The sequence below is a fragment of the Paroedura picta genome, chromosome 5 (genome assembly GCF_049243985.1).
Source record: "Paroedura picta isolate Pp20150507F chromosome 5, Ppicta_v3.0, whole genome shotgun sequence".
NCBI classification, from domain to species: Eukaryota; Metazoa; Chordata; class Lepidosauria; order Squamata; family Gekkonidae; genus Paroedura; species Paroedura picta.
In genome coordinates, this window is record NC_135373.1 from 11,819,601 (window position 1) to 11,843,493 (window position 23,893).

The 23,893-nt window shown below is 48.1% G+C and overlaps 1 protein-coding gene across 1 annotated transcript in view; it reads left to right on the plus strand.

Annotated features, from left to right (window-relative positions):
• Positions 1–23,893, plus strand: part of NAPA (NSF attachment protein alpha) — a 75,715-nt gene that overhangs the window by 7,070 nt on the left and 44,752 nt on the right. Inside the window, exons 2-3 of the mRNA XM_077336513.1 lie at positions 9,252–9,334; positions 10,466–10,582. Coding sequence (XP_077192628.1) covers positions 9,252–9,334; positions 10,466–10,582 — 200 coding nt within the window. The remainder of the gene's footprint in view (positions 1–9,251; positions 9,335–10,465; positions 10,583–23,893) is intronic.

Here is a 23,893-nt window from a genome sequence, read left to right on the forward strand (position 1 = left end):
ATCTATTATTATCCCAAATATTATATAGTCAGTTCCCATCGTATATCGGCCTTAACCTAAAGGTTACTGCTGCCTTTCCTAAGAAAGACCAAGTAATTGCTCCACTGTTCATCACATTCTTCAGGTGGTCGCAAAAAGTGAAATTGTGCTCTTTTCCATGGTGTATCTGCTGGCAGGTCTTGAAGTATTTGTGTTTCTTTCTTGTTGTCAGGTCGCACAGAGATATCTCTTGATTGCTTCCTGCCTGCAGTCGCCTTTGAGCAGACTGTTAATTTTGTCGATCCAAATCACTTCCAGCTCTAAATAGACTCCCAGGCTTTCGGTGCAAATAAAGGAAATTTTAAATTAAAATTAAAATTATCTCCTTCTCATTTACAACTCAACTTTTACACAAGAAGCGAGCCAGTCCTTTAACATTTTGTTAAGCAGGCACGAAGCCTTCTGCTTTAATAACTTACTGGGTAAATTCTCTTCAAGCATGTGAATGTGATTACCAAACCATAAGCCTGATCTGGAATTCAACTGGGAGCCGTGGAGTTGGAGTGTTGGCAAGGATGTATCTCCTCCACAGTGTATTTGTGAGGATCCTGGCTGCAGCATTCTGTACCAGTTGCAGTTTCTGGATCAAGGTTAAGGGAAGGCCTGTGTAGAGCGAGTTGCAGAAGTCCAGCCTAGAGGTGACAGTCATATGGATTGCTGTGGCTATGTGATCTGGGGCCAAGTAGGGTGCTAGTAGCTTGGCTTGTTGTAGATGGTAGAAAGCCTACCTTGCTACTCTCGTTACCTGTGCTTCCATGGAAATGGAGGTATCAAGAATCACATCCAGAGAGTCGACTGAAGATGGCGCAGTAATTGCTGGACTTCTATCCAGCTCTTAAGCCATGCCGAGGGTCAGGAGCATCTGCACCTGGCAGACCTGAGCAGATATGCAAATCTGCTCGCCGGTCGCCCCAGGAACCGGGAACGGCATCCTGAGGGTCCTACAGATCCGTGGGGAGGTAGGGAGACCGAGCTCTCCGGATCAACAGCGGCGTGTGCTCAAGGTTACGATGGCGCTCTTGTCGCAAACAACTTTCTAAGCTTGAAACGACCAGCTTGACCCTACATTCTTCCCAGACCATCTTTTACCAGACTGACAGGAGCTGAAGTTTACAACAGTAAGGATTGAAAGCTTTCTGGCTTTTCCTTTTCTTTTCCCACAAGCTCTTCCCCCCCCCCCCTCCTCAACCAATTTACAAGTGAATTCCCTCTTTCGAGTGAGAGACTCCCAGCTAATTATACTCTCTAACCAAACAAAGAGAGAGCTTTGAAGATTTGTTGGTGAAAGTTCAGTGGGGGAAGCTGACTTGATACGGAGATCGACAAACTGATAATTTGGGATCGCTCGTGCTCCCGCGAGACCTCACGAGACTTTCTGTTTATAGTTTGTGACTGCCTAGAACTATGGAAGAATTAACTAAGGCACAGCTTTTCCATTTGTTATGCGAAGGAAACTCAAAGATACTGAAAGCAGTCAATAAGCTGGAAAAGGAAATCCGTGGGATTAAGGGGGAGCTTTTGGACGGAGCCCATGGTCTGGAGAGAGCAGCTGATGACACAGCTCAGCCAACAATAAATCAAACGAAAATTCAATGTTTGGAAGTTAATCAACAGGAGGGGGAGAGAGCTAGAGATGTAAAAACTCAAAGTACCTTTGAAGAACTTGGGAAAACAGATTTAAGGAAGGAAAGCACCGAAAACCTGGAAGTCTATTTAGAGCAGGAAGTGATTTGGATCAGCAAAATAAAAAGAGTCTATTCAAAAGCGACAGCACCCAGGAAGCTATCAGGAGATATTTCTGAGCGACCAGAGGAAGAGATCCAGATAGATAAAGTATACAGAGCCTACTCAAAGGCGACTGCAAGCAAGAATCAAGTAAGAGACTTCTTTGGCCCTGACAGAAGGACAATCAGAAACACTCTACTATGGAAAAAAACACAATTTCATTTTATGCGACCATCTGAAGGATGAGTACAACAGTGGAGTATTCTCCTGGTTTCCAGTGGGGAAGACAGCAGCAGTAACTTTTAGGACAGGACCAATATATGAAGGGAACTGACTTTATATCATCTAAGGCAATAAGAGAATATATCCTTATAATAGATTATACTCTCATATGTATCAACAACTACTCTGCAAAGAAAGATGGTAATAACTTCTAGATCAGGATCAATATGTGATGGGAACTGAATATGTATGCCAATATGTATGCTAAAAGAGGATGACAAACTATACTTCATAGGTATTAACAAGACGGCAGCAGTAACTCTTAGGTCAGGGCCAATTTATGAAGGGGACTGACCTTATATCATTTAAGATAATAACAGAATACATTCTTATAATAGATCATATCCTCATATGTATTAACAATCACTTTGCTAAGAAAAATGGTAAAAACTTCTAGATTAGGAATAATATGTGATGGGAACTGAATATGTATGTTAAAAGAGGATGGCAAACCATATCAGCTGGTCGCTTTTTTCTTAATTTTTCTGTAAATGTTTCATATAATAATAAATAATAAAATTATATATAAAAAAAAAGAATCACATCCAGGTGGCAAAGCGAGGAACGACTGAAGATGGCGCCGTACTAGCTGGGCTTCTGCCCGGCTCTTAAGCCATGCTGAGGGTCAGGAGCAACCGCACCTGGCAGACCTTAGCAGATACGCAAATCTTGCTCGCCGGTCGCCCCAGGAACCGGGAACGGCATCCTGAGGGTCCTACAGATCCATGGAGACTGAGTTCTCCGGATCGCCGTGGCATGTGCTCAAGGTCATGATGGCGCCCTTGTTGTAAATAACTTTCTAAGCCTGAAACGACCAGCTGACCCTACATTCTTCCCAGATCATCTTTTACCAGACTGACAGGAGCCGAAGTCTGCAACAGTAAAGACCGTGAGTTTTCTGGTTTTTCCTTTTTCCCCCCACAAGCTCTTCCCCCCCTCCTCAACCAATTTACAAGTGAATTCTTTCGTTGAGTGGGAGGCTCCCAGCTAATTACACTCACTAATCAAACAAAGAGAGAGCTTAAAGAAAAGAGAGACTTTAAAGTTTTGTTGGAAAGAGTTCAGTGTGGCACGCTGACTTGATACGGAGATCGACAAACTGATAATTTTGGATCGCTCGTGCTCCTGCGAGACCTCATGAGACTTTCTGTTTATAGTTTGTGACTGCCTAGAACTATGGAAGAATTAACTAAGGCACAGCTTTTCCATTTGTTATGCGAAGAGAACTCAAAGATACTGAAAGCAGTCAACAAGGTGGAAAGGGAAATCCAAAAGACTAAGAAAGGGCTTTTAGACAGAACCGATCGTTTGGAAAAAACAGCTGATGAAAACACAACTCAGCCAACAATACTTCAAACGAGAGGGGGAGAGAGCTAGGGACGTAAAAATCAAAAGCACCTTGGAAGAACTTGTGAAAACAGATTTAAGGAAGGAAAGCACCGAAAACCTGGAAGTCTTTTTAGAGCAGGAAGTGATTGGGATCAACAAAATAAATAGAGGCTATTCAAAGGCGACAGCACGCAGGAAGCTATCAGGAGATATCTCTGTGCGACCAGAGGAAGAGATCCGGATTGACAAAATATACAGAGCCTACTTAAAAGCGACTGCAAGCAAGAATCAAGCAAGAGACTTCTTTGGCCCTGACAGAAGGACAACCAGAAATACTCTATGCAGGAATCATCAGGCGTCACTATGGAAAAAAATACAATTTCATTTTCTGCGACCACCTGAAGGATGTGATGAACATTGGAGCATTCTCCTGGTCTCCTGTGGGAAAGACAGCAGCAGTAACTCTTAGGTCAGGGCCAATATATGAAGGGGACCTACTTTATATCATTTAAGATAATAATAGAATATATTCTTATAATAGATTATACTCTCATATGTATTAACAATCATTTCGTTAAGAAAGATGGTAAAAACTTCTAGATTATGATTAATATGTGATGGGAACTGAATATGTATGTTAAAAGAGGATGGCAAACCATATCAGCTGGTCGCTTTTTTCCTCTTTTACTTTTCTGTAAATGCTTTATATAATAACTAGTAAGCAAGCCCGCTGCAGGGAAATGCAGCGGGCGCTAGGACTCACCGGCGGCGGGCTGGTCGGCGGCGTGGTTGGTGGCGGCGGAGGCAGCAGGCTTTTGTAGGCAGCAGGCAGGCAGGCTCCCTCGGGCGGCGGTCTGACGCAGCGAGAGGCGCTTTGCGCCTCTCGCCACGTCAGACTGCCAGGGAGGGAACCCCCGGCAGCTGCGCTTCGCGCGACTGCCGGGGGCTCCCTCGGGCGGCGGGCTGACGCTATCTGGGGATGGGACGGAGGTTAGAAGGGCAGCGAGCACACCTCGGGCGTCTGCCGTGTAACCACGGCTTGGCCCAAGGACTAGCACAAGTGCTCTCTGACCTTCTCTTGTCTAACCTCCTCCCCCAGCCATATCGCCTTCGACCCATTATGGACGAGATCCCGGCCCCAACTTGAGTCCCCCCTCGTGGCGGTACCCCTCCAATCATACTCCCAGGGGAACAAACCCTCAGCTAACTAGCTGCCCTAGAACCCTAGCACTAATACTCCTAGGTCGCACTGAAATATCCCACCCTAGCCCCCGCAACCCAATTCCACCCACTAAACCCACCCTAACCTCCGTCCCTAACCTTATCTCTGCAAGCCAGCAGTCCTATTTCACCAGCGGGCTAGGGCCTGGTCAGATCCCGCCTCGAGGGGGTTCTCACAACCTTGCCCCCCACTGGTTCCAATAGATCCCTGCTAGAGCACCTTAACTTATCTAATTCCCCGTAGATGGCCTTGAGTATGCCCGTATTCTTATCCTTATCCTGCCCCTCCCCCTCAGCCCCCTAATGAGCTGATTCGTGCAGGTGCTGAGTCCAATTTCCACTTTAGTCGGTTGCCTGCTTCCAATGGTAACTCCTGGAGGCAGCTGTCTTGCTAGTCCAGCAGAATGATCCTGATAATCTTGAATCTTTGCTTTAGGATGCTTAGGGCTGATCCTGCATTGAGCAGGGGGCTTGACTAGATGGCCTGTATAACCCCTTCCAACTCTATGATTCTATGAATGATTATTCTAGAGGCCAGTAGATGGCGCTGGAGGTCCAGGGCTGTGTTTCCCGGATGATCTTCACGACCCTGCCATGTCGAGCCACTAGAGGGCAGAGGACGGTAGATCTTCGTAATGCCGGTTCGCAGCTTAAAGTGGTAGCACAGCTCTGAAAGCCTCCCAGACCGGCAGCTCACAATAGAACAAAGGCCCCCCAAACGGCCCACCCAGCGGCAGGGCCAGCAGGGAATATGCAGGGAGATCTTCCTCCGCAGCTCGATTTCTTAAGTTTGGGGTGCCAATTCCACACACTTGCCAAGCAAATGGCTGCCCAAACCCTAGACGCCGCTCCGCGGTCTCTCTCCAGCCCCTTGCCGTGCAAGAGCGCATTTCAGTTGCTGCGGCCTCGCCCACGATTCCCACGCTGGTAGGGACTTCTTCTTTTGTCTCCCTCTGTGGACTTAATCGGGGAACAAGCCTAGAGGCAGTTCCCCAGAGGGAGGAGGGTAAGCTTGCAGACGCGAGGAATAAGGAGCAGGTGAGGAGGGGGAGAGAGCAAGGGGGGGTGAACGGTAGTATTTCCACTACACCCCCGACTACACCCTCGACTTGAGTTGCATTCCACAGCTGCAATAAATCCAGCCGGGTATCTTTATCAAGCCGCCGGGTCGTCACTCCCTTTACTGGCTCCGCGTTCTTACTGTTCTTTCTGTTCTGCCCGTCCCCTTCCCTCGTTACTCTCACCGCATTCACTGTTCTCAGCTCTGTCCAGTTCTTTTTCCAGTTCTTTTTCAATTCAGATTTCTTTATACTAACACCCGAAGCATGGGCAATAAAAAGGAGGAGCTGGAACTTCTCATGCTGATGGAAAGGTATGATCTAGTAGGCATCACAGAAACTTGGTGGAATGATTCTCATGACTGGAACGTAATGGTGGATGGATATGAACTGTTCAGAAAAAACAGAATAGATCAAAGAGGTGGAGGAGTGGCACTGTATATGAGGAAAGGGTTTACCTGTCAGGAAATTCTAGTGTAGGAGAGCATATCTACGGTGGAAAGCATCTGGGTGAAAATAAGCAAGGGGAAAACAGTGTGGTGGTTGGTGTCTGCTACCGACCGCCTGACCAACGAGAGGATGTGGATGCTGCATTTTGTGAGCAGCTTGAGAAAATATCCAAGCGGCAGGACCTTGTCATCATGGGAGACTTCAATTTCCCAGATGTGTGCTGGGAAACAAACTCTGCGAAGCATCCTCAGGCAGGTTTCTGACCTGCCTGGCTAATAATTTCATTTATCTAATGGTAGATGAACCCACAAGAGGTTCAGCCATACTGGACTATATACTGACCAACAGGCAAGAGTTGGTGGATGAGGTGAAGGAGGTGGGGACCCTAGGGGGAAGTGACCATGTCCTCATAGGACTCCTTTTGAGATGGGGAGGCAAGGAAGCTTGTAGCCAGACTTGGATGTTGGATTTTTGTAGGGCAAACTTTAATAAACTCAGAGACATGATGAATGTCATACCTTAGACGAGAATGCTGGAAGGGAAGGGAGCATGTGAAGGGTGGGCCCTACTCAAACAAGAGCTATTGCATGCTCAATCAATGACTATCCCAGAAAGAAGAAAACACTGCAAAAGGTCTAAGAAGCCTATTTGGATGAACAGAGAACTTCAAGAGGAACTAAGAAAGAAAAGGGAGATGTTCAGGAAATGGAGGGAAGGACAGAGCTCTAAAGAAGAGTACCCACAGATTACTAGGCACTGTAGATCAATCATAAGAAAGGACAAATCTTATAGTAAGCTAAGATTGGCCAGGGAAGCCCACTAAAACAAGAAAAGATTTTTCAGTTATGTGAGGAGCAAACGTAAAGTAAAGGAGGCAATAGGCCCACTGTTGGGTGCGGATGGACAAACTCTAACGGAGGATGCAGAGAAAGCAGAAAGGCTCAGTGACTATTTTATATCTGTTTTCCCCACAGGTCAAAGGGTTTAGGCACATCTAGAGATGGCTGTAGCCAAGAGATGTCTGGGTGGCAGGTTGACATGGACAGAGAGGTTGTTGAGAGGCATTTAGCTGTACTGGATGAGTTCAAATCCCCTGGGCCAGATGAAATGCACCCGAGAGTGCTCAAAGAACTTTCCGGAGAACTTGCGGAACCCTTGTCCATCATCTTCGGGACCTCTTTAAGGACTGGAGATGTCCCGGAGGACTGGAAGAGAGCAAACGTTGTTCCGATCTTCAAGAAAGGGAGGAAGGATGACCTGGGAAACTATAGACCAGTGAGTCTGACCTGGGTAAGATAATGGAGCAGATATTAAAGGGAGCGATCTGCAAACATCTGGAGGACAATTTGGTGATCCAAGGATGTCAGCATGGATTTGTCTCCAACAGGTCCTGTCAGACCAACCTGGTTTCCTTTTTTGACCAAGTGACAGGTTTGCTGGATCGTGGAAATACGGTTGATGTCATTTACTTGGATTTTAGTAAAGCTTTTGGTAAGGTTCCACATGATGTTCTGATGGATAAATTGAAGGACTGCAATCTGGATTTTCAGATAGTTAGGTGGATAGGGAATTGGTTAGTGAACCTCACTCAAAGAGTTGTTGTCAATTGTGTTTCATCAGACTGGAGGGAGGTGAGTAGCAGGGTACCTCAGGGCTTGGTGCTTGGTCCGGAACTTTTTAACATATTTATTAATGATCTAGATGAGGGGGTGGAAGGACTACTCATGAAGTTTGCAGATGACATCAAATTGGGAGGACTGGCAAATACTCCAGAAGATAGAGACAGAGTTCAACGAGATCTGAACACAATTGAAAAATGGGCAAATGAGAACAAGATGCAATTTAATAAAGATAAGCGCAAAGTTCTGCACCTGGGTCAGAAAAATGAAAAGCATGCCTACTGGATGGGGGATACGCTTCTAGGTAATACTGTGTGTGAACGAGACCTTGGGGTACTTGTGGATTGTAAACTAAACATGAGCAGGCAGTGTGATGCAGCGGTAAAAAGGCAAATGCCATTTTGGGCTGTATCAACAGAGGCAACACATCGAAATCACAAGATGTCATAGTCCCATTGTATGCGGCACTGATCAGACTACACCTGGAGTACTGTGTGCAGTTCTGGAGGCCTCACTTCAAGAAGGACGTAGATAAAATTGAAAGGGTACAGAGGAGAGCGACGAGGATGATTTGGGGCCAAGGGACCAAGCCTTATGAAGATAGGTTGAGGGACTTGGGAATGTTCAGCCTGGAGAAAAGGAGGTTGAGAGGGGACATGATAGCCCTCTTTAAGTATTTGAAAGGTTGTCATTTGGAGGAGGGCAGGATGCTGTTCCCATTGGCTGCAGAGGAAAGTAATGGGTTTAAACTACAAGTACAACGATATCATAGAATCATAGAGTTGGAAGGGGCCACACAGGCCATCTAGTCCAACCCCCTGTTCAACGCAGGATTAGCCCTAAGCATCCTAAAGCATCCAAGAAAAGTGTGTATCCAACCTTTGCTTGAAGACTTCCAGTGAGGGGGCGCTCACCACCTCCTTAGGCAGCCTATTCCACTGCTGAACTACTCTGACTGTGAAAAACTTTTTCCTGATATCTAGCCTATATCATTGTACTTGAAGTTTAAACCCAATACTGCGTGTCCTCTCCTCTGCGGCCAGCAGAAATAGCATCCTGCCCTCCTCCAAGTGACAACCTTTCAAATACTTAAAGAGGGCTATCATGTCCCCTCTCAACCTCCTTTTCTCCAGGCTGAACATTCCCATGTCCCTCAACCTATCTTCATAGGGCTTGGTCCCTTGGCCCCAAATCATCCTCGTAGGCTAGATATCATAGGCTAGATATCAGAAAAAAAATGTTCACAGAGTAGTTCAGCAGTGGAATAGGCTGCCTAAGGAGGTGGTGAGTTCCCCCACACTGGCAGTCTTCAAGCAAAGGTTGGATACACACTTTTCTTGGATGCTTTAGGATGCTTAGAGCTGATCCTGCGTTGAGCAGGGGGTTGGACTAGATGGCCTGTATGGCCCCTTCCGACTCTTTGATTCTATGGGTTTTGACCCCCCCCCCCATTGGCACCACTGGCCAAGTCACAGTGTCCACACCTGAACCTTTAAATGCATTGCTAATGTGGCTTTCTGTTTTCTAGGGGTGGTTCCTCCAGGGTGGAAGAAGCATGCGACATCTATGCGAGAGCAGCCAACATGTTTAAAATGGCCAAGAACTGGAGTGGTACGTAGCATCTGAACCTTTCGTTCACTTTAAACTCTTTAATGCCTTCCTGGGTTCCAGGACACGATCCCTCTCGCTTACATCATGGCTGCTCTGAAGGGCCAGACTATGGCATTAAACCCTGCTGAAGTTCCTCTCTAAACCCACCCTCTCCAGGCTCCGCCCCCAAAATCTCCTGACATTTTTCAACCCAGATCTGGCGTCCCTACGTGGGAGAAAGAGACTCCATGCTGCTCTTCCTGAATTCCACACCTGTTCATCTCACACCCTGTGTGTTTGTGTGTGTGTGTATGAGAGACACACACACACACACACCATTTCTTTCTCATATCTTAAATCCTCAGAAGAGCCCTGCTGGGTCAGACTAGTGAGGGTTTCTCCAGTCCAGCACCCTGTGTCCTACAATGACCAAGTGGTTTTTCTGGAGAGTCAACAATAGGCCAGAGAGGCTGAGGCTTTCCCTTGATTTAGAAGTTTACTATCTCTGAATGTGGAAGTTTTCTTGGGTCACCATGGCTAATACCCACTGCTAGGCCTGTCCTCCATGAAGTCAGTCTTTTAGATGTGCATTCTTTGGTGATCGGAATTGGTTTTGTGGGGGAGGGTGTCATGTATTCTCCCTGGCCATTCTACGAGGTTTCCCAGGTTGGATTATAGCTCAACTAGTGACTAGTCCGTTTTTAATACACACACCCTGGGGAATAAGTGGGCCTTTCTAATCCAGCCTCCTATTTCACCCAGTGGTTAGGCAGTTCCTTTGGAAGGCCAACAATCAAGCCTTCCCTTGATGTTGCCACCTGGCTCTGGGATTCAAAGGCTTAAAGGTGAGTCCTTTAGTCCATGTGACTACTGGCAACCTCTCCTCCATGAGTCTGTCTGATCTTTTAAAGCTGTCTATGCTTGTGTCCATCACAACATTCTCTGGCCACGTTCTAATAACTTTCTGTGTAAAGTCATATTTCCTTTAGTTTACCCTGCCATGAGCCCTCTTCCCTTGGGCTTCTGAGTGACAAGATGACATTTTGAGAGGTCACTGAACTGGAGCTCTACCTATGCTGGTTGGGGAGGGCCACATCCCCTAACGAGCTGCTGTTCCCAGCCTGGTTTGACCACTTGCTCTTCTTTCCACAGCTGCAGGGAATGCCTTCTGCCAGGCAGCTCAGCTGCACCTTCAGTTGCAGAACAAGCATGATGCGGCCACCAGCTTTGTGGACGCTGGCAATGCTTTCAAGAAAGCTGACCCTCAAGGTAGGTGTAAGCTGATCAGAGCAATAGGGTGAGAACCCCCGCAGTAAGGTGGAAGTTTGGGCAAAGAGAGCTAGTATGGTGTTGTGGTTAAGAGCGGCAGCTTCTAATCTGATTCCCCACTCCTCCACATGCAACCAGCTAGGTGACCTTGGGCTCGTCACAGCCCTGATAGTGCTGTTTTCACAGAGCAGGTCTCTCAGCGCTCTCTTAGCCCCACCTATGGGAAGGGAAGGCAATCGTAAGCCCCCTGAGATGAACGAAATTAATGACAGTTTGCTGAAGAAGCCCGCCTTTCCTTGTATCAATTTGCATTCTGTGTCCCAGGTCAGGCCAAATGCTGAACTCTTCTCTCCGAAGCTGTGTCACGCAGGCTGCCAAGCAGCAGAAGCTGTTGTGCCAGCTGGTCTCCTTGTGTGTCATGTGCCAAGATGCCCTATTGTCTCCGGGCTCCTCCATTGTCCCCGGTGCTGTGTAAGTGCCACAAGTTAGAAACTCTTTGGTGTGACCCCCACAATAGTGATTGTTCAAATGCTCTCCTGTCTTTGCACTCTTGTGGAGTCCCTCTTGCCCAGTTGGTTAGGAGTTATGGACTTGGGTGTCATCAGTATGCAGATGATACCCAGCTCTATCTCTTGATGGTCAGCTGGCCAGATCTTTCCCCAGAAACATTCGCCAGTTGTTTGGAAGCAGTGGTTGGATGGATCAGGAAGAGTTGCCTGAAACTCAACCCCTCCAAGACGGAGGTCCTTTGGCTGGGTCGAAAGAGGCAGGAGCAGGAAGTGCGTCTTCCCTGCCTGGACGGGGTACAACTTACATCAGTGCCCCAAGCCAGGAATTTGGGAGTGATCCTGGATGCCTCGTTTTCTATGGCTACTACGGTAGCCTAGATGGCGTTTTTCCTGGTAATTTGTAAAGCATCTCTATTCTGCTCTAGTATTTGACTAACCCTTTCAGAAAACGCATTCACTACCACTCTAATCATAGTCGTCCCATGGCTGGGAGTGAGGTTGGTATCAAAGTCCATGGTGATCTCCCTCCATGGGCCACTGGGCGTCCTCAACAGCTTCAGCAAACCCTTTGGTTTGCAACCCCTGGATGTTTGGCCATTATACAGGTGGGGCACTCTTTGACATAGGCTTCCACATCCGAGCACAATGAGGGCCACCAGTAATGCCTCGGAACCACGTGTAGGGTCTACAAATCCAAAATGTCCTGCAGGCTAACAATCATAGCATAACTTAAACACTTCTCCATGAGCTGCAGCTGGAACGTAGAGCCCATCTCCCTTGCCATACAGCCCCTCCTTCTCTTGAAGGCTAGATGGAGTTCCATGAATTCACTGTCCCCTCCCAAGTCCTTCTGTAGCCAGCCTCCCGGGGTGGAGTCCAACAGTGATCATAGAATTTGTAAACTGCTCCTGCGGGAGTGGTAAAAATAAAGGAGTAAGTGGTGAGTGGGTGGAAAAAGGGGCGGGGTGAGTCCGGGATAAAAACTCAACTCTGCTCCATTGTCTATATGGCACCCTTTAAAATACTTGCAGATGGTTATCAAATCCCCTCTCAGTCATCTTCTCTCTAGGCTAAACATACCAAGCTCCCCTAACCTTACTTCATACGTCTTGGTCTCCAAACCCCTCACCATCTTTGTTGCCCTCCTCTGGACACACTCCAGTTTGTCTACATCCCTCTTCAACTGGGGTGCCCAAAACGGAACACAGTACTCCAAGTGAGGCTGAACCAGAGCAGAGTACAGCACTACCATCACCTCCCATGATTTGGACACCATACTCCGTTTGATACAGCCCAAAATCCCATTTACCTTCTTAGCCCCCCAAGTCACACTGCTGACTCATGTTCAATGTATGGGCCTACTAAGACTCCTAGATGCTTTTCGCACATGCTACTGCCAAGACAAGTCTCCCTCATCTTATATTGTATGTATTTGGTTTTTCCTACCTAAATGCAGACTTCACATTTTGTTCCTATTGAACTTCATTTAGCCCACTTAATGAGCCTATCAAGGTCATCCGGTATTCTGATTCTGTCTTCCATTGTGTTTGTTACCCCTCCCAGTTTAGTATCGTCTGCAAATGTAATAAGTATCCCCTCTAATCCCTCATCCAAATCATTTATAAATATGTTGAACAACACAGACCCCAGGACAGGTCCATGGGATACTCCACTTGTCACTCTTTTCCAAGAAGCTGCTGAACCATTAACCCTCTGGGAATGATCTCTCAACCAGTTATTGAACCACCTGACAGAATTAGGATCCATACCGCATTTTACCAACTTGTGAACAAGAATATCATGTGGAATCTTATCAGAAGCTTTACTGAAATACAGATAAACTATGTCCACGGCATTCCTCTGATCCAGCAAGGTAGTCACTTTCTCGAAGAAAGAGATAAGGTTGGTCTGACATGATTTGTTCTTGCAAAACCCATGCTGAATCAGTTCCAGCTGCTCAATGACCGAGTGTTTGATTACTTTTTCCAAAATGTTGCCAGCTACAGATGTCAAGCCGACGGGTCGGTAATTGCCCGGATCCTCCTTTTTCCCTTTCTTGAAGATGGGAACAACATTTGCCTGCCTCCAATCATCTGGCACCTCACCTGTTCTCCAAGAAGTGTCAAAAAGAATGGACAGAGGCTCAGAGATGACATCTGCAAGTTCTTTTAGTACCCTTGGTTGCAGTTCATTTGGCCCAGAAGACTTTAAAGAAACTAGATGTTTGTGGACTGTTCCAACAGTGATTCTAGGCCACCATTCCTGTTCCCCGTGTTGTGTTTTTGCCACATTGACCACTATTTCCCTCACAAGAGAAGACCAAGGAGAAATAGGAGTTAAGCAGTTCAGCCCTCTCTTCATCATCTTTAAACCGCCCGTGGTGCCGCGGGCGCCACGGACTAAATAATTCGTTAAGGGGCCTTGAGGTGGGCTTTGTCCGTGATGAGGAAGGGTCCGGATTGGACCCTTCCTCACGACAGACAATCGGAGGGACCTCCGATTCCCAGCCCCAGCAACTGCGAGCCGCGCGCAGCGCGGCTCGCAGTTGCTCCCGGCCTGACGCGGCGAGAGGCGCAAAGCGCTGCGAACCGGCATTACGAAGATCTACCATCCTGCGCCCTCTAGTGGCTCGACCTCGCAGGGTCGTGAAGATCATCCGGGAAACGCAGCCCTGGACCTCCAGCACCATCTACTGGCCTCCAGAATAATCATTCAAGATTATCAGGATCATTCTGCTGGACTAGCAAAACAGCTGCCTCCTGGAGTTACCATTGGAAGCAGGCGACCGACTAAAGTGGAAATTGGACTCAGCACCTGCACAAATCAGCTCATTAGGGTTTGTTCCCCTGGGAGTATGTTTGGAGGGGTACCGCCACGAGGGGGGGCCCAAGTTGGGGCCGGGATCTCGTCCACAATGGGTCAAGGGCGATATGGCTGGGGGAGGAGGTTAGACAAGAGAAGGTCAGAGAGCACTTGTGCTAGTCCTTGGGCCAAGCCGTGGTTACACGGCAGACGCCCGAGGCGTGCTCGCTGCCCTTCTAACCTCCGTCCCATCCCCAGATATACGGGGTAGGAGGCAAGGGTGGACCCGGTCTTGGTTCTGTGCAATGCAAGGTCAATCAACAACAAGGCCTCGACTCTGCAACAATTTTTCGCGGAGTCTGGGGCCGACCTTGAGTGCGTGACCAAGACCTGGGTGAGGAGTGGCGAAACGGTCGCCTTAAAGGAGCTTGCCCCCGCAGGGTTTGCGGTCCTGCACCAATCCCGGGTCCATAGGAGGGGAGGGGGAGTGGCAATCTTGGTCCGGGAGGATTTCTCCTACAGGGCTCTCCCGGCCCCAGACATCGAGGGAGTGGAGTGCGTCGGTATTGGGTTGGACTCGGTCGAGAGCTTGGCCATCTGGTTGGTATACCGTCCGCCCAACGCCCAACCAAATGTCCTGCCGAGCCTGCTGGAGGCGGCGGCCGCCTGGGCCTTGCAGTACTCCAGGCTTATAATCTTGGGGGACTTCAATGTCCTTGCGGACGCGCTGCCCCCAGGACTTGGCTCGGACCTAGTGTCGGCCATGGCGACGCTGGGACTCTCGCAATTTGTTGCTGGGCCCACCCATGAGGCCGGCCACACCCTCTACCTGATCTTTGGGGCAGAGATAGAGGTGGTTCTGGATACAGCTTTGGCCGTACCATGGTCAGACCATTATGCCCTGCGGGCTCGGATCAAGACCCCACCCCCTCCCCAGTTGGGCGGCGGGCGCATTTTTGCCCGCCCAAGGAGACTCATGGATCAAATTGGTTTCCAGAATGCTCTGCGGGACCCGAAACCTCCCGGCATCTCGTTAGCGACCATGGTGGAGGACTGGCAGGCCCGCCTGTCGGCTGCCATAGACGAGATTGCTCCTAGACGTCTTCTCTGCCCTCGACTCAAACGGGCACCCTGGTATACTGGGGAGCTCCGGGGGAAGAAGAGGGAATTGAGACGACTAGAGTGAGTGTGGCGGAAGGCCCGTGACGAGGCTACAAGAACATCTAATCGCACATTTATGAGGGCGTATAAGATGGCAGTGAAAGCGGCTGAACGTGACTTCTTTGCCACGGAAATTACATCCGCTAGCTCTAGCCCAGCTCAACTATTTAGGGTTGTTAGATCTCTTACCGCCCTGGAAGATGGGTGCCAAAATAGTAGGAATTTGACCATCAGCTGTGAGGCATTTGCGAGTCATTTCGCGGATAAAGTCTTGTCGCTCCGCCACTCCCTTCCAGCTACAGTTAATACAGTTGATGAACTAGAGGCCCGTTGGCCGCCTTTGGAGGTAACTTTTGATAGCTTCAGGTGGCTCTCTTTATCCGAAGTGGACGGGTTGCTGGGGAGGATGAGGGCAACCACCTTCCCCCTTGATCCCTGTCTGTCTTGGCTCCTTAAGGGGAGGTATGAACGGATAGGCGAGAAGCTCAGGGATATTGTTAACTGCTCTCTCCAGTTGGGGGAGTTTCCTGAGTTGCTGAAGGAGGCGATGGTGTGCCCTCTCCTCAAGAAGCCATCCCTGGACCCACATGACCCTGCAAGCTACCGCCCAGTAGCGCATTTAGCGTTCCTGGGTAAGGTGGTGGAAAGGGCTGCGGTGGACCAGCTCCTAGCATTCCTGGAAGATACTTCGGCACTCGATCCATACCAGTCTGGCTTCCGCCCTGGTCATGGGGTGGAGACTGTGTTGGTCTCCTTGTTGGATGACCTCCGTCGCCAGCTTAACCGAGGTGGCTCTGCTGTGCTAGTTCTTTTAGATCTGTCGGCCGCGTTTGACGTGATCGATCATGAGCTGCTAGCGAGCTGCCTTGCCTATGGGGATAACGGATACAGCGTTACGCTGGATACGCTCCTTCCTCCAAAACCGGACACAGAGGGTAGCCGTGGGAGAGGAAGTATCGGGCCCTTACCGGCTCCCTTGTGGGGTCCCACAGGGCTCGGTGCTCTCTCCTACATTATTTAACATCTTTATGCACCCTCTGGCTCAACTGGTACGGAGCTATGGGCTGGGTTGCCACCAGTACGCTGATGACACCCAGCTCTTTCTCCTCATGGACGGCCACCCGGACTCCCCCCCAGATCCATTTGCCAGATGTTGGAAGCCGTAGCTGGATGGCTCGAGCAGAGTTGTCTGGAACTCAACCCCTCCAAGACGGAGGTTCTGTGGTTGGGCCGTAGGGGGGCAGATCAGGAAACGCGCTTACCCTTTCTGGCCAGGACGGAACTTAATATCGCGTCTCAGGCCAGGAATGTAGGGGTGACCATTGATGCCTCACTAACACCCGAGGCACAGGTTAAACAGGTAGCTAGCCGGGCATTTTTCCATCTTCGCCAGGCTCAGCTACTAGCGCCCTATCTGTCCCCCGAACACAGTGATCCATGCGACGATCACCTCTAGACTAGATTTCTGTAACTCGCTCTACACTGGCCTGCCTCTGGGCTTGATCCGGAAACTGCAACTCGTCCAAAATGCGGCTGCTAGAGTCCTCACAACTACACCATGGAGGGCTCACATCCAGCCAGTTCTGAGGCAGCTGCATTGGTTACCGGTCGCCTTCCGGATCAGGTTCAAGGTTTTGGTTTTGACCTTCAAGGCCATCCGTGGTCTAGGCCCAGCATATATGAGGGACCGCCTTTTGCCCTATATCCCCCGCAGGGCTTTACGCTCTCCGGGGGCTAACCTACTGGTCGTTCCCAGCCCCAAGGAAGCCCGCCTGGCCTCGACTAGGGCCAGGGCCTTTTCGGTCCTGGCCCCAACCTGGTGGAATGAGCTCCCGGAAGAGCTGAGGGCCCTGCGGGAATTACCAGCATTCCGCAGGGCCTGTAAGACGGAGCTCTTCCGCCAGGCTTATAACTGAGGCTGGGCAGAAAGAAGATCAGCCCCCCCCCTCACAAACTGGCGGTAGAGAGTGTCACCCTCCTCCTGTAGTTGAGGATGCGGAGACCAAATGAGCAGATTACGCCATGGCTGTTGCCATTACTGTAAATTATCGGATTTTATTGTCATTTTATGGTTTTAGGGGACGGGGTTATGTAAGCCGCCTCGAGCCTTCGGGGGGAGGCGGGGTATAAATATAAATATAATAATAATAATAATTTGCCCGCTTCTAACCACGTGTTCTACAAGAAGTGTGAAAAATAATGGACAAAGGTTCAGAGTTTACATCTGCAAGTTCTTTTAGTACCCTTGGATGAAATTCATCTGGTGCTAAACCAAAAAAGGAACAAAACCCAACCTTAACAGGTAGGAACTCAAAAGTTGAGCTGAACAATAAATTTAATGTAAAACTTGTTAATTATTTATTACACAATTAAAAACAGAATAAAAACTTCTTAAAAACTATACCGAACTAACAGCACATAGAACCAAGGACCAAACGTGTTTCGACCCTTCCGGGTCTTCCTCAGTGGTCAAGATTATGATAATGCACTCTATATAGAAATATACCTATATAGAACTCTCTATAATATGTAGCTGAATGGTTGAGTGGGATCTGTAATGTGTAAATTTTATCCTTTTTCTGATGCACATGAGATTACACTCTGAGTACAGAACTTAATGATAGCGAAGAGTGGTGACTTTAGGGACATAACATAGGAATTGGTCTCCAAAAAGGATAAAATTTACACATTACAAAGTCTTTTTCCTAACTGTCTGCAGAGGCTCCGCAATGAGGTCAATCCCCTTATCCTCTTCAGGACTGGTTGTATCCTCTTTATTCCGAGTTGCACAGTTCCTGTCTATGAACTCCTCCCCTTTCTTAATTTGTGTCAGAGTAATAATCCTCTCTTCTAAGCCCCTAATCATTTCCTCCAAAAGTCTTACCAGCTTACACTTGGGGCAGATGTAGTCCATCTTGTCTTCAGGGAAGAAGGCAGTCATGTCACACTCACTGCAGATGATGGGATGAGTGTCCTGGAGGTCCATTGTAAATTCTGGGCAGTGCAACTACTAGGAAAATATAATCTACTCATTCTAATTCTAATTGCTAGGCCAAGAACTCCAGGCTAAGAGCCGTAGGCCAAGAGCCCTTTGTCTCTCACCCTTTGTCTCTCCTCTGTCCAGGAGCAGCCCTTTTTAATCCTACCAGGAATCACCTCACTCAGCACCACAATAGCCTCACCTGGTCAGCAGCAGCAGCAGCTCTACCCAGCAGCTCTCACCATGTGCTCCTATTTGTCAGTCCTCTCTTCATCTGTTATAATTTCACTTTCTTGTCCTTGCAGTGGTCCTACCGTGTCCCTATTCTTTTTCTTACTTGACATATAACTAAATAACCCGTTTTTTGCTATGTTTAGCATTTCTTGCTAGCCTAAGCTCATATTGAGCTTTATCTTTGCTACCACTGTCCCTACAATTATTGTTTATTTGTTTATACTCATCATTGCTAATTAGGCCTTCCTTCCTTTTCCTAAATTAATCTTTTATTCCTCAGATAATTTGACAAGTGCTTATGGAGCCACCTTAGCTTCCTTCCATCTTTTCTTCTCAAGGAAATTGTTTGCGATTTAGCCTTTTGGCCCTCTTGGGCTCCCATCTCTTTAAGTCTTTCTGACCACGGGAGTCTATCCAACATACCTACAAGTCTGTTAAAATTGGCTTTACTGAAGTCCAGTCTATACATACGACTATGTAAAGATTTTGTCTTTCCCACAATTAAAAATTCCCAAAGCATATGGTCACTACTACCAAGTGTGTCCACTACTTCCACCTCATCTACCAGTTGTTCCCTGTTGAGAATCAAGTCTAAAATAGCAGAGCCCCTAGTTCCCCTCTCTACTTTCTGGGAAACGAAGCTGTCGGCAAGACAAGTTAAGAATTTAACCGAGTTTGCATTTTTAGCAGAATTGCTGTTCCAACAGATATTTGGGAAATTGAGGTCACCCATGACCACTGTTTCCCCCTTTTTTTGAAAATTTTGTAATTTGATCTAGCAGTATCTCATTCAAGTCTTCATTCAAGTCTTCTGACTGGCTTGGTGGTCTATAGCAGTGGTCCCCAACCCAACCCTTTTATCACCAGGGACCGGTCAACGCTTTACAATTTTACTGAGGCCCAGGGGAGGGGGTAGTCTTTTGCCGAGGGACGGCACCTCTGCCTGAGCCCCTGCTCCACTTGCTTTCCCGCCGGTGCCCCTGAGTTCCTGCTGCCCGCTGGGGGGTGCTGCCAGCAGCAACTGTGCAGTGCAAAGCCGAGGGGGAGCCCCAGCCATGGTGGCTGCTGGAGAGCACCAAAGGTCAGCTGGTGGCAGGGTAGCCCGAGGCAGCAGTCGGGGAGGAGGACGAGGAGGAGCCGTGGCTTGGTACCGACTGATCCACGGACCGGTCCCCAATGAGAGAGCTCCCAGATGTCCTCTCCGCCCCCATTGCAGACAAGCTCCTTGATACACTAAGGAGCTCTGCGAGAGCTGAGTCTGGAGGAAGACTCGTGACGAAGTGGCGAGAGCTTCTTACCGAATGCAGTTAAGAGCCTATGAGATGGCGGTGAAGTTGGTAAAATGCAAATTCTACTTGACTGAAATCGCATCTGCTAACTCACGCCCAGCTCAAGTATTTAGGGTAGTCAAATCTCTTACTGCCCTAGGGGAAGGGCGCCAAAATAATAGCCAATTGGACATTAGCTGTGAGGCTTTTGCGAGTCACTTTGCAGATAAAATCTCATCACCCCGCCACAACCTCCCTCATACTTTAGAAACAGTAAGTGATCTAGAGGCACCTTGGTCACCTTTGGAGGGTTCATTGAGTAACTTCAGACGACTCACGCTGACAGAAGTGGACAATTGCTAAAAGCAGCAAAACCAACTACCTACTCTCTAGATCCATGTCCATCATGGCTGCTAAAAACATCCAACTCTAGAGTAGTAGCCCCCCTATGAGAAATAATCAACCTCTCCCTTTCAACAGGAGAATTCCCAGAGGGTCTAAAAAAGGCAGTGGTCCACCCGCTATTCAAAAAACCTTCCCTAGATCCACGACATCCATCCAACTATAGTCCCCGTCTAGCACTTAGCGTTTCTGGGTAAAATGCTTGAAAAAGCTGTCATGGACCAACTATCAGAATACTTGGAAGAAGCATCGGTCCTAGACCCATTCCAGTCTAGTTTCTGGCCTGGCCATGGGGTAGAGACAGTGCTGGTCCCCCTGATGGACGGCCTCCGTCGCCAGCTGGACTGGAGCAGATTGGCGCTGCTTATATTATTAGATCTCTCAGCAGCGTTCGACACAGTAGAACATGAGCTTCTAGGTCACCTTCTCTCCGATCATGAGATCAGAGGGACTGCCCTTCAGTGGCTGATCTCCTTTCTCCGGAATTGCGGACAAAGGGTAGCTTTAGGCGAGAGCTCATCAAGCCGTCACCAACTGGCTTGCGGAGCCCCCAGGGCACAATTCTCTCTCCAACCTTATTTAACATCTTTATGCGCCCTCTTGCCCAGTTGGTGTGGAGGTTTGGGCTGCCCATGATACCCAGCTCTTCCTCCTGATGGATGGCCACCTTGACTCACCCCCTGAAACATTAGCCAGCGGCCTGGAAGCAGTGACGGAATGGCTTAAGCAAAGTCGTCTGAAGCTCAACCCTTCAAAGACGGAGGTCCTGTGGCTGGGTAGGAAAGGTCCAAGCAAGGAAGCACGCCTTCCCAATCTGGATGGATTGCAGCTAACAGTGGCCCGCTCCGCGAGGAACCTGGAACTGATACTTGATGCCTCCCTCTCAATGGGGCTCAGATCACGATGGTAGCATGGCTGGCATTTTACCACCTCCGCCAAGCCAAACTACTAGCGCCCTACTTGGCCCCGGAACACCTAGCCACAGTGATCCATGCAAAGGTCACCTCTAGGCTGGACTTCTGTAACTTGCTCTACGCTGGCCTGCCCTTATCCTTGATCCGGAAACTGCAATTAGTCCAGAATGCAGCTGCCAGGGTTGTCACATCAACACCTCGGAGGTCCCACATCCAGCCCATCTTCCAGCAGCTGTGCTGGCTCCCGTTTGAATTCTGGATCAGGCTTAAGGTTTTGGTTATCACCTTCAAGGCCATACGCGGTCCGGGCCCAGTATACCTGAGGGATCGCCTCTCCACCTATATCCCTCAAAGAGCCTTGCGCTGTACCTCCTCCAGCCTCCTGGTGGTCCCTGGCCCCAAGGAAGCCTGCTTGACCTCGACCAGTGCCAGAGCCTTTTCCATTCTGGCCCCCACCTAGTGGAATGAGCTCCCAGAGGAAATCAGGGCCCTGACAGAACTAAAACAGTTCCACAGGGCCTGCAAAAGGAAGCTCCTCCACCAGGCATTGAGGTCGACCTGTCCATCGCTTCCAATTGGCCCCCAAGCCCGCCCAACTACCATGATTGTGAACAAATCCACCCAATCCCTGGGTCTCAATATGAGTTGAGCTAAGGCTCTTGCAGTTTCACCTTCCTTTAATGTTATTGTTATTGTTATCATGTAAATGTTAATGTTATTGTTATCACCTTACTGTTACTTGAAAGATGTTACTTGTACTATTTTGTTGTTTCCTGTAAACCGCCCTGAGCCCTCAGGGAGGCCGGTATAGAAATACAATAAACAAACAAACAAACAAACAAATAAATAAAACATCTCAATTTTAGTATTCCAATTGTATTATCCCACCGTGATTCTGTGATTTCCTATTAGGTCATAGCCCCCATCCTCTATTACCACTACTAGTTCCTCCTGCTTGTTTCCCATACTCTGTGCATTAGTGTAGAGACATCGTAATGCATCCTTTGTGTGACTCATAGCTTTGGTTTTTGAACTTCCTTGGAAGCTAGTAGTTCCTTGCTTATATAACATTCCCCGTAGATTTGTGATCTTCCCATGTTCAGATCTTGCCATCACACTAAGTTTTTAATTTACGTCTTGCTCCCCCTTTGTGTTTAATTTAAAGCCCTTTTCACCAGGTTTGCAATGGTTCTCCCCAAAATATTATTTCCATCCCTTGTGAGGTGTACCCCATCTCCTGATAACAGCACCTCATATTGACATCGTTGACCATGATCCAGAAATCCAAACCATTCCCGTCGACACCATTGACATAGCCAGTCATTTACTTGCATAATTTTTCTCTCTCTTCCTATGCCTCGGCCACTTACAGGAAGGACTGATGAAAACACAACCTGTGCTCCCAGGTTCTTTACCTTTTCCCCCAGATCCACAAAGTCTTTCTTAATATGTTCCATGCACTACTGGGAAATATTATTTGTTCCTACATGGATGAGAAGGGGTAATGAACTACGGGCTTGGTGAGCCTGTCCAGTTGTTCTGTGACATCCTTGATGTGTGCACCAGGTAGGCTCTTGAGATAGTAAGATATGTAGACCACTACATATTTCGGCCTCTACGCCTTTATCAGGGAATCCTCAATTACCAGTACCCATTTCTTCGTACCCTTGGGAGCAGAACTAAAACTCGCTCTTGTGGGGACGGTGAGGTGTTTCCTGCGTTTTCTGGGGTCGGCGGGGGAGAAGACCTAGAACTCTCACCTGTGGGCACCTGTGACTTTCTTCCTGTTCTATGTTGGGGCATGCTCTCCATGGGAGATTGCACATGCTCCTGTGTTCCTAAATGTACCTCTTCAGGCATATCTTGGAACCGATTGCTGAGCATCAGTGGGTTATACCTTCTCCTTATTTTTCTACTTGTATGTATAACATTCTTCTATTTATTACCCTCCTGTATTAGGTGTTCCTGATTTTGTTTTGATAGATTTCCCTCCTCCTTCATCGTAATCGTTTCTCTAATCCCCAGACCGTCTCCTCCAGCAGAGCCACTAATTTACACTTGCTGCATTTGTAAAAATTGTCCCCCTGAGGTAAGAAGACGAACATTCCGCAGATGGTACATGTCACTACACAACCTTCTTCTGTCTTCATGCTACTTTGATTCATCTGAAAAGTTCCACAAACAGTACTACACTTAACTGAATCTTTTGGCTTGATCCTCCGGCGAAAAGCCAACAGCCAAGAGTCTTTTGGCTCTTCTTCTTGACTCCTAACAGAGTATTCTGGTTTGATCCAGACTCCAAGAGACCTTTGTTTTTTTGTTAGTATTGCGTGCGAAAAAGGCCTTGCTTCGTGTCACTGTGGCCAGCCCTCAGTGAGGGGCAGAACACTGAACTCACTACAGGCTCTGCCTTGCTTTCATGTTGTAGAAGCCATGAGAGGACATCTGCCAGGAAGTTCAATTTATCCTGTAAATGTTTCAAAGTGAAAGAGAATGCGAAGAAAATCTCTGCCCACTGGATCTGCTTAGCTATTAGTTTGCGCAGTTGTCAGAGGGGCTGGAGGTTCTTATGGTCAGACGAGACTTCAAAAATGGTTGAGGAGTCCTCCAGCCAGTACTGCCAAGTAGACAAGGCTAATTTTATGTCAGCCGCCTCTTTTTCCCAAATGGCCCATTTCAATTCCGTTTTTCTGAACATTTTTTTTTTATTCAAAGTTTTTGTTTTATTTTCCAAGATTAAAGATAGTACAATACAAGTAATCTACATTATTAATACAGAAAAAATAGATTGTGCTCTTCATTTAATACACTTAATTCCCCGTTTCAATCCCCTTTTAACTTATTTTCTTAGGTAAATCTTTTTATATAGGCAAGTGGGTGTAATTTCCCATCCTCCCTCTTCTGGAGGATTACAGCGCCCATTGCCACATCACTAGAATCTACTTGCACAGTAAAGGGTTGGGATGGGTTAGCATGCTGCAGTACTTGCTCTGAGGTAAAAAGTCTCTTGAGTTCATTGAAACTGGCTGGCACTTCCCTGT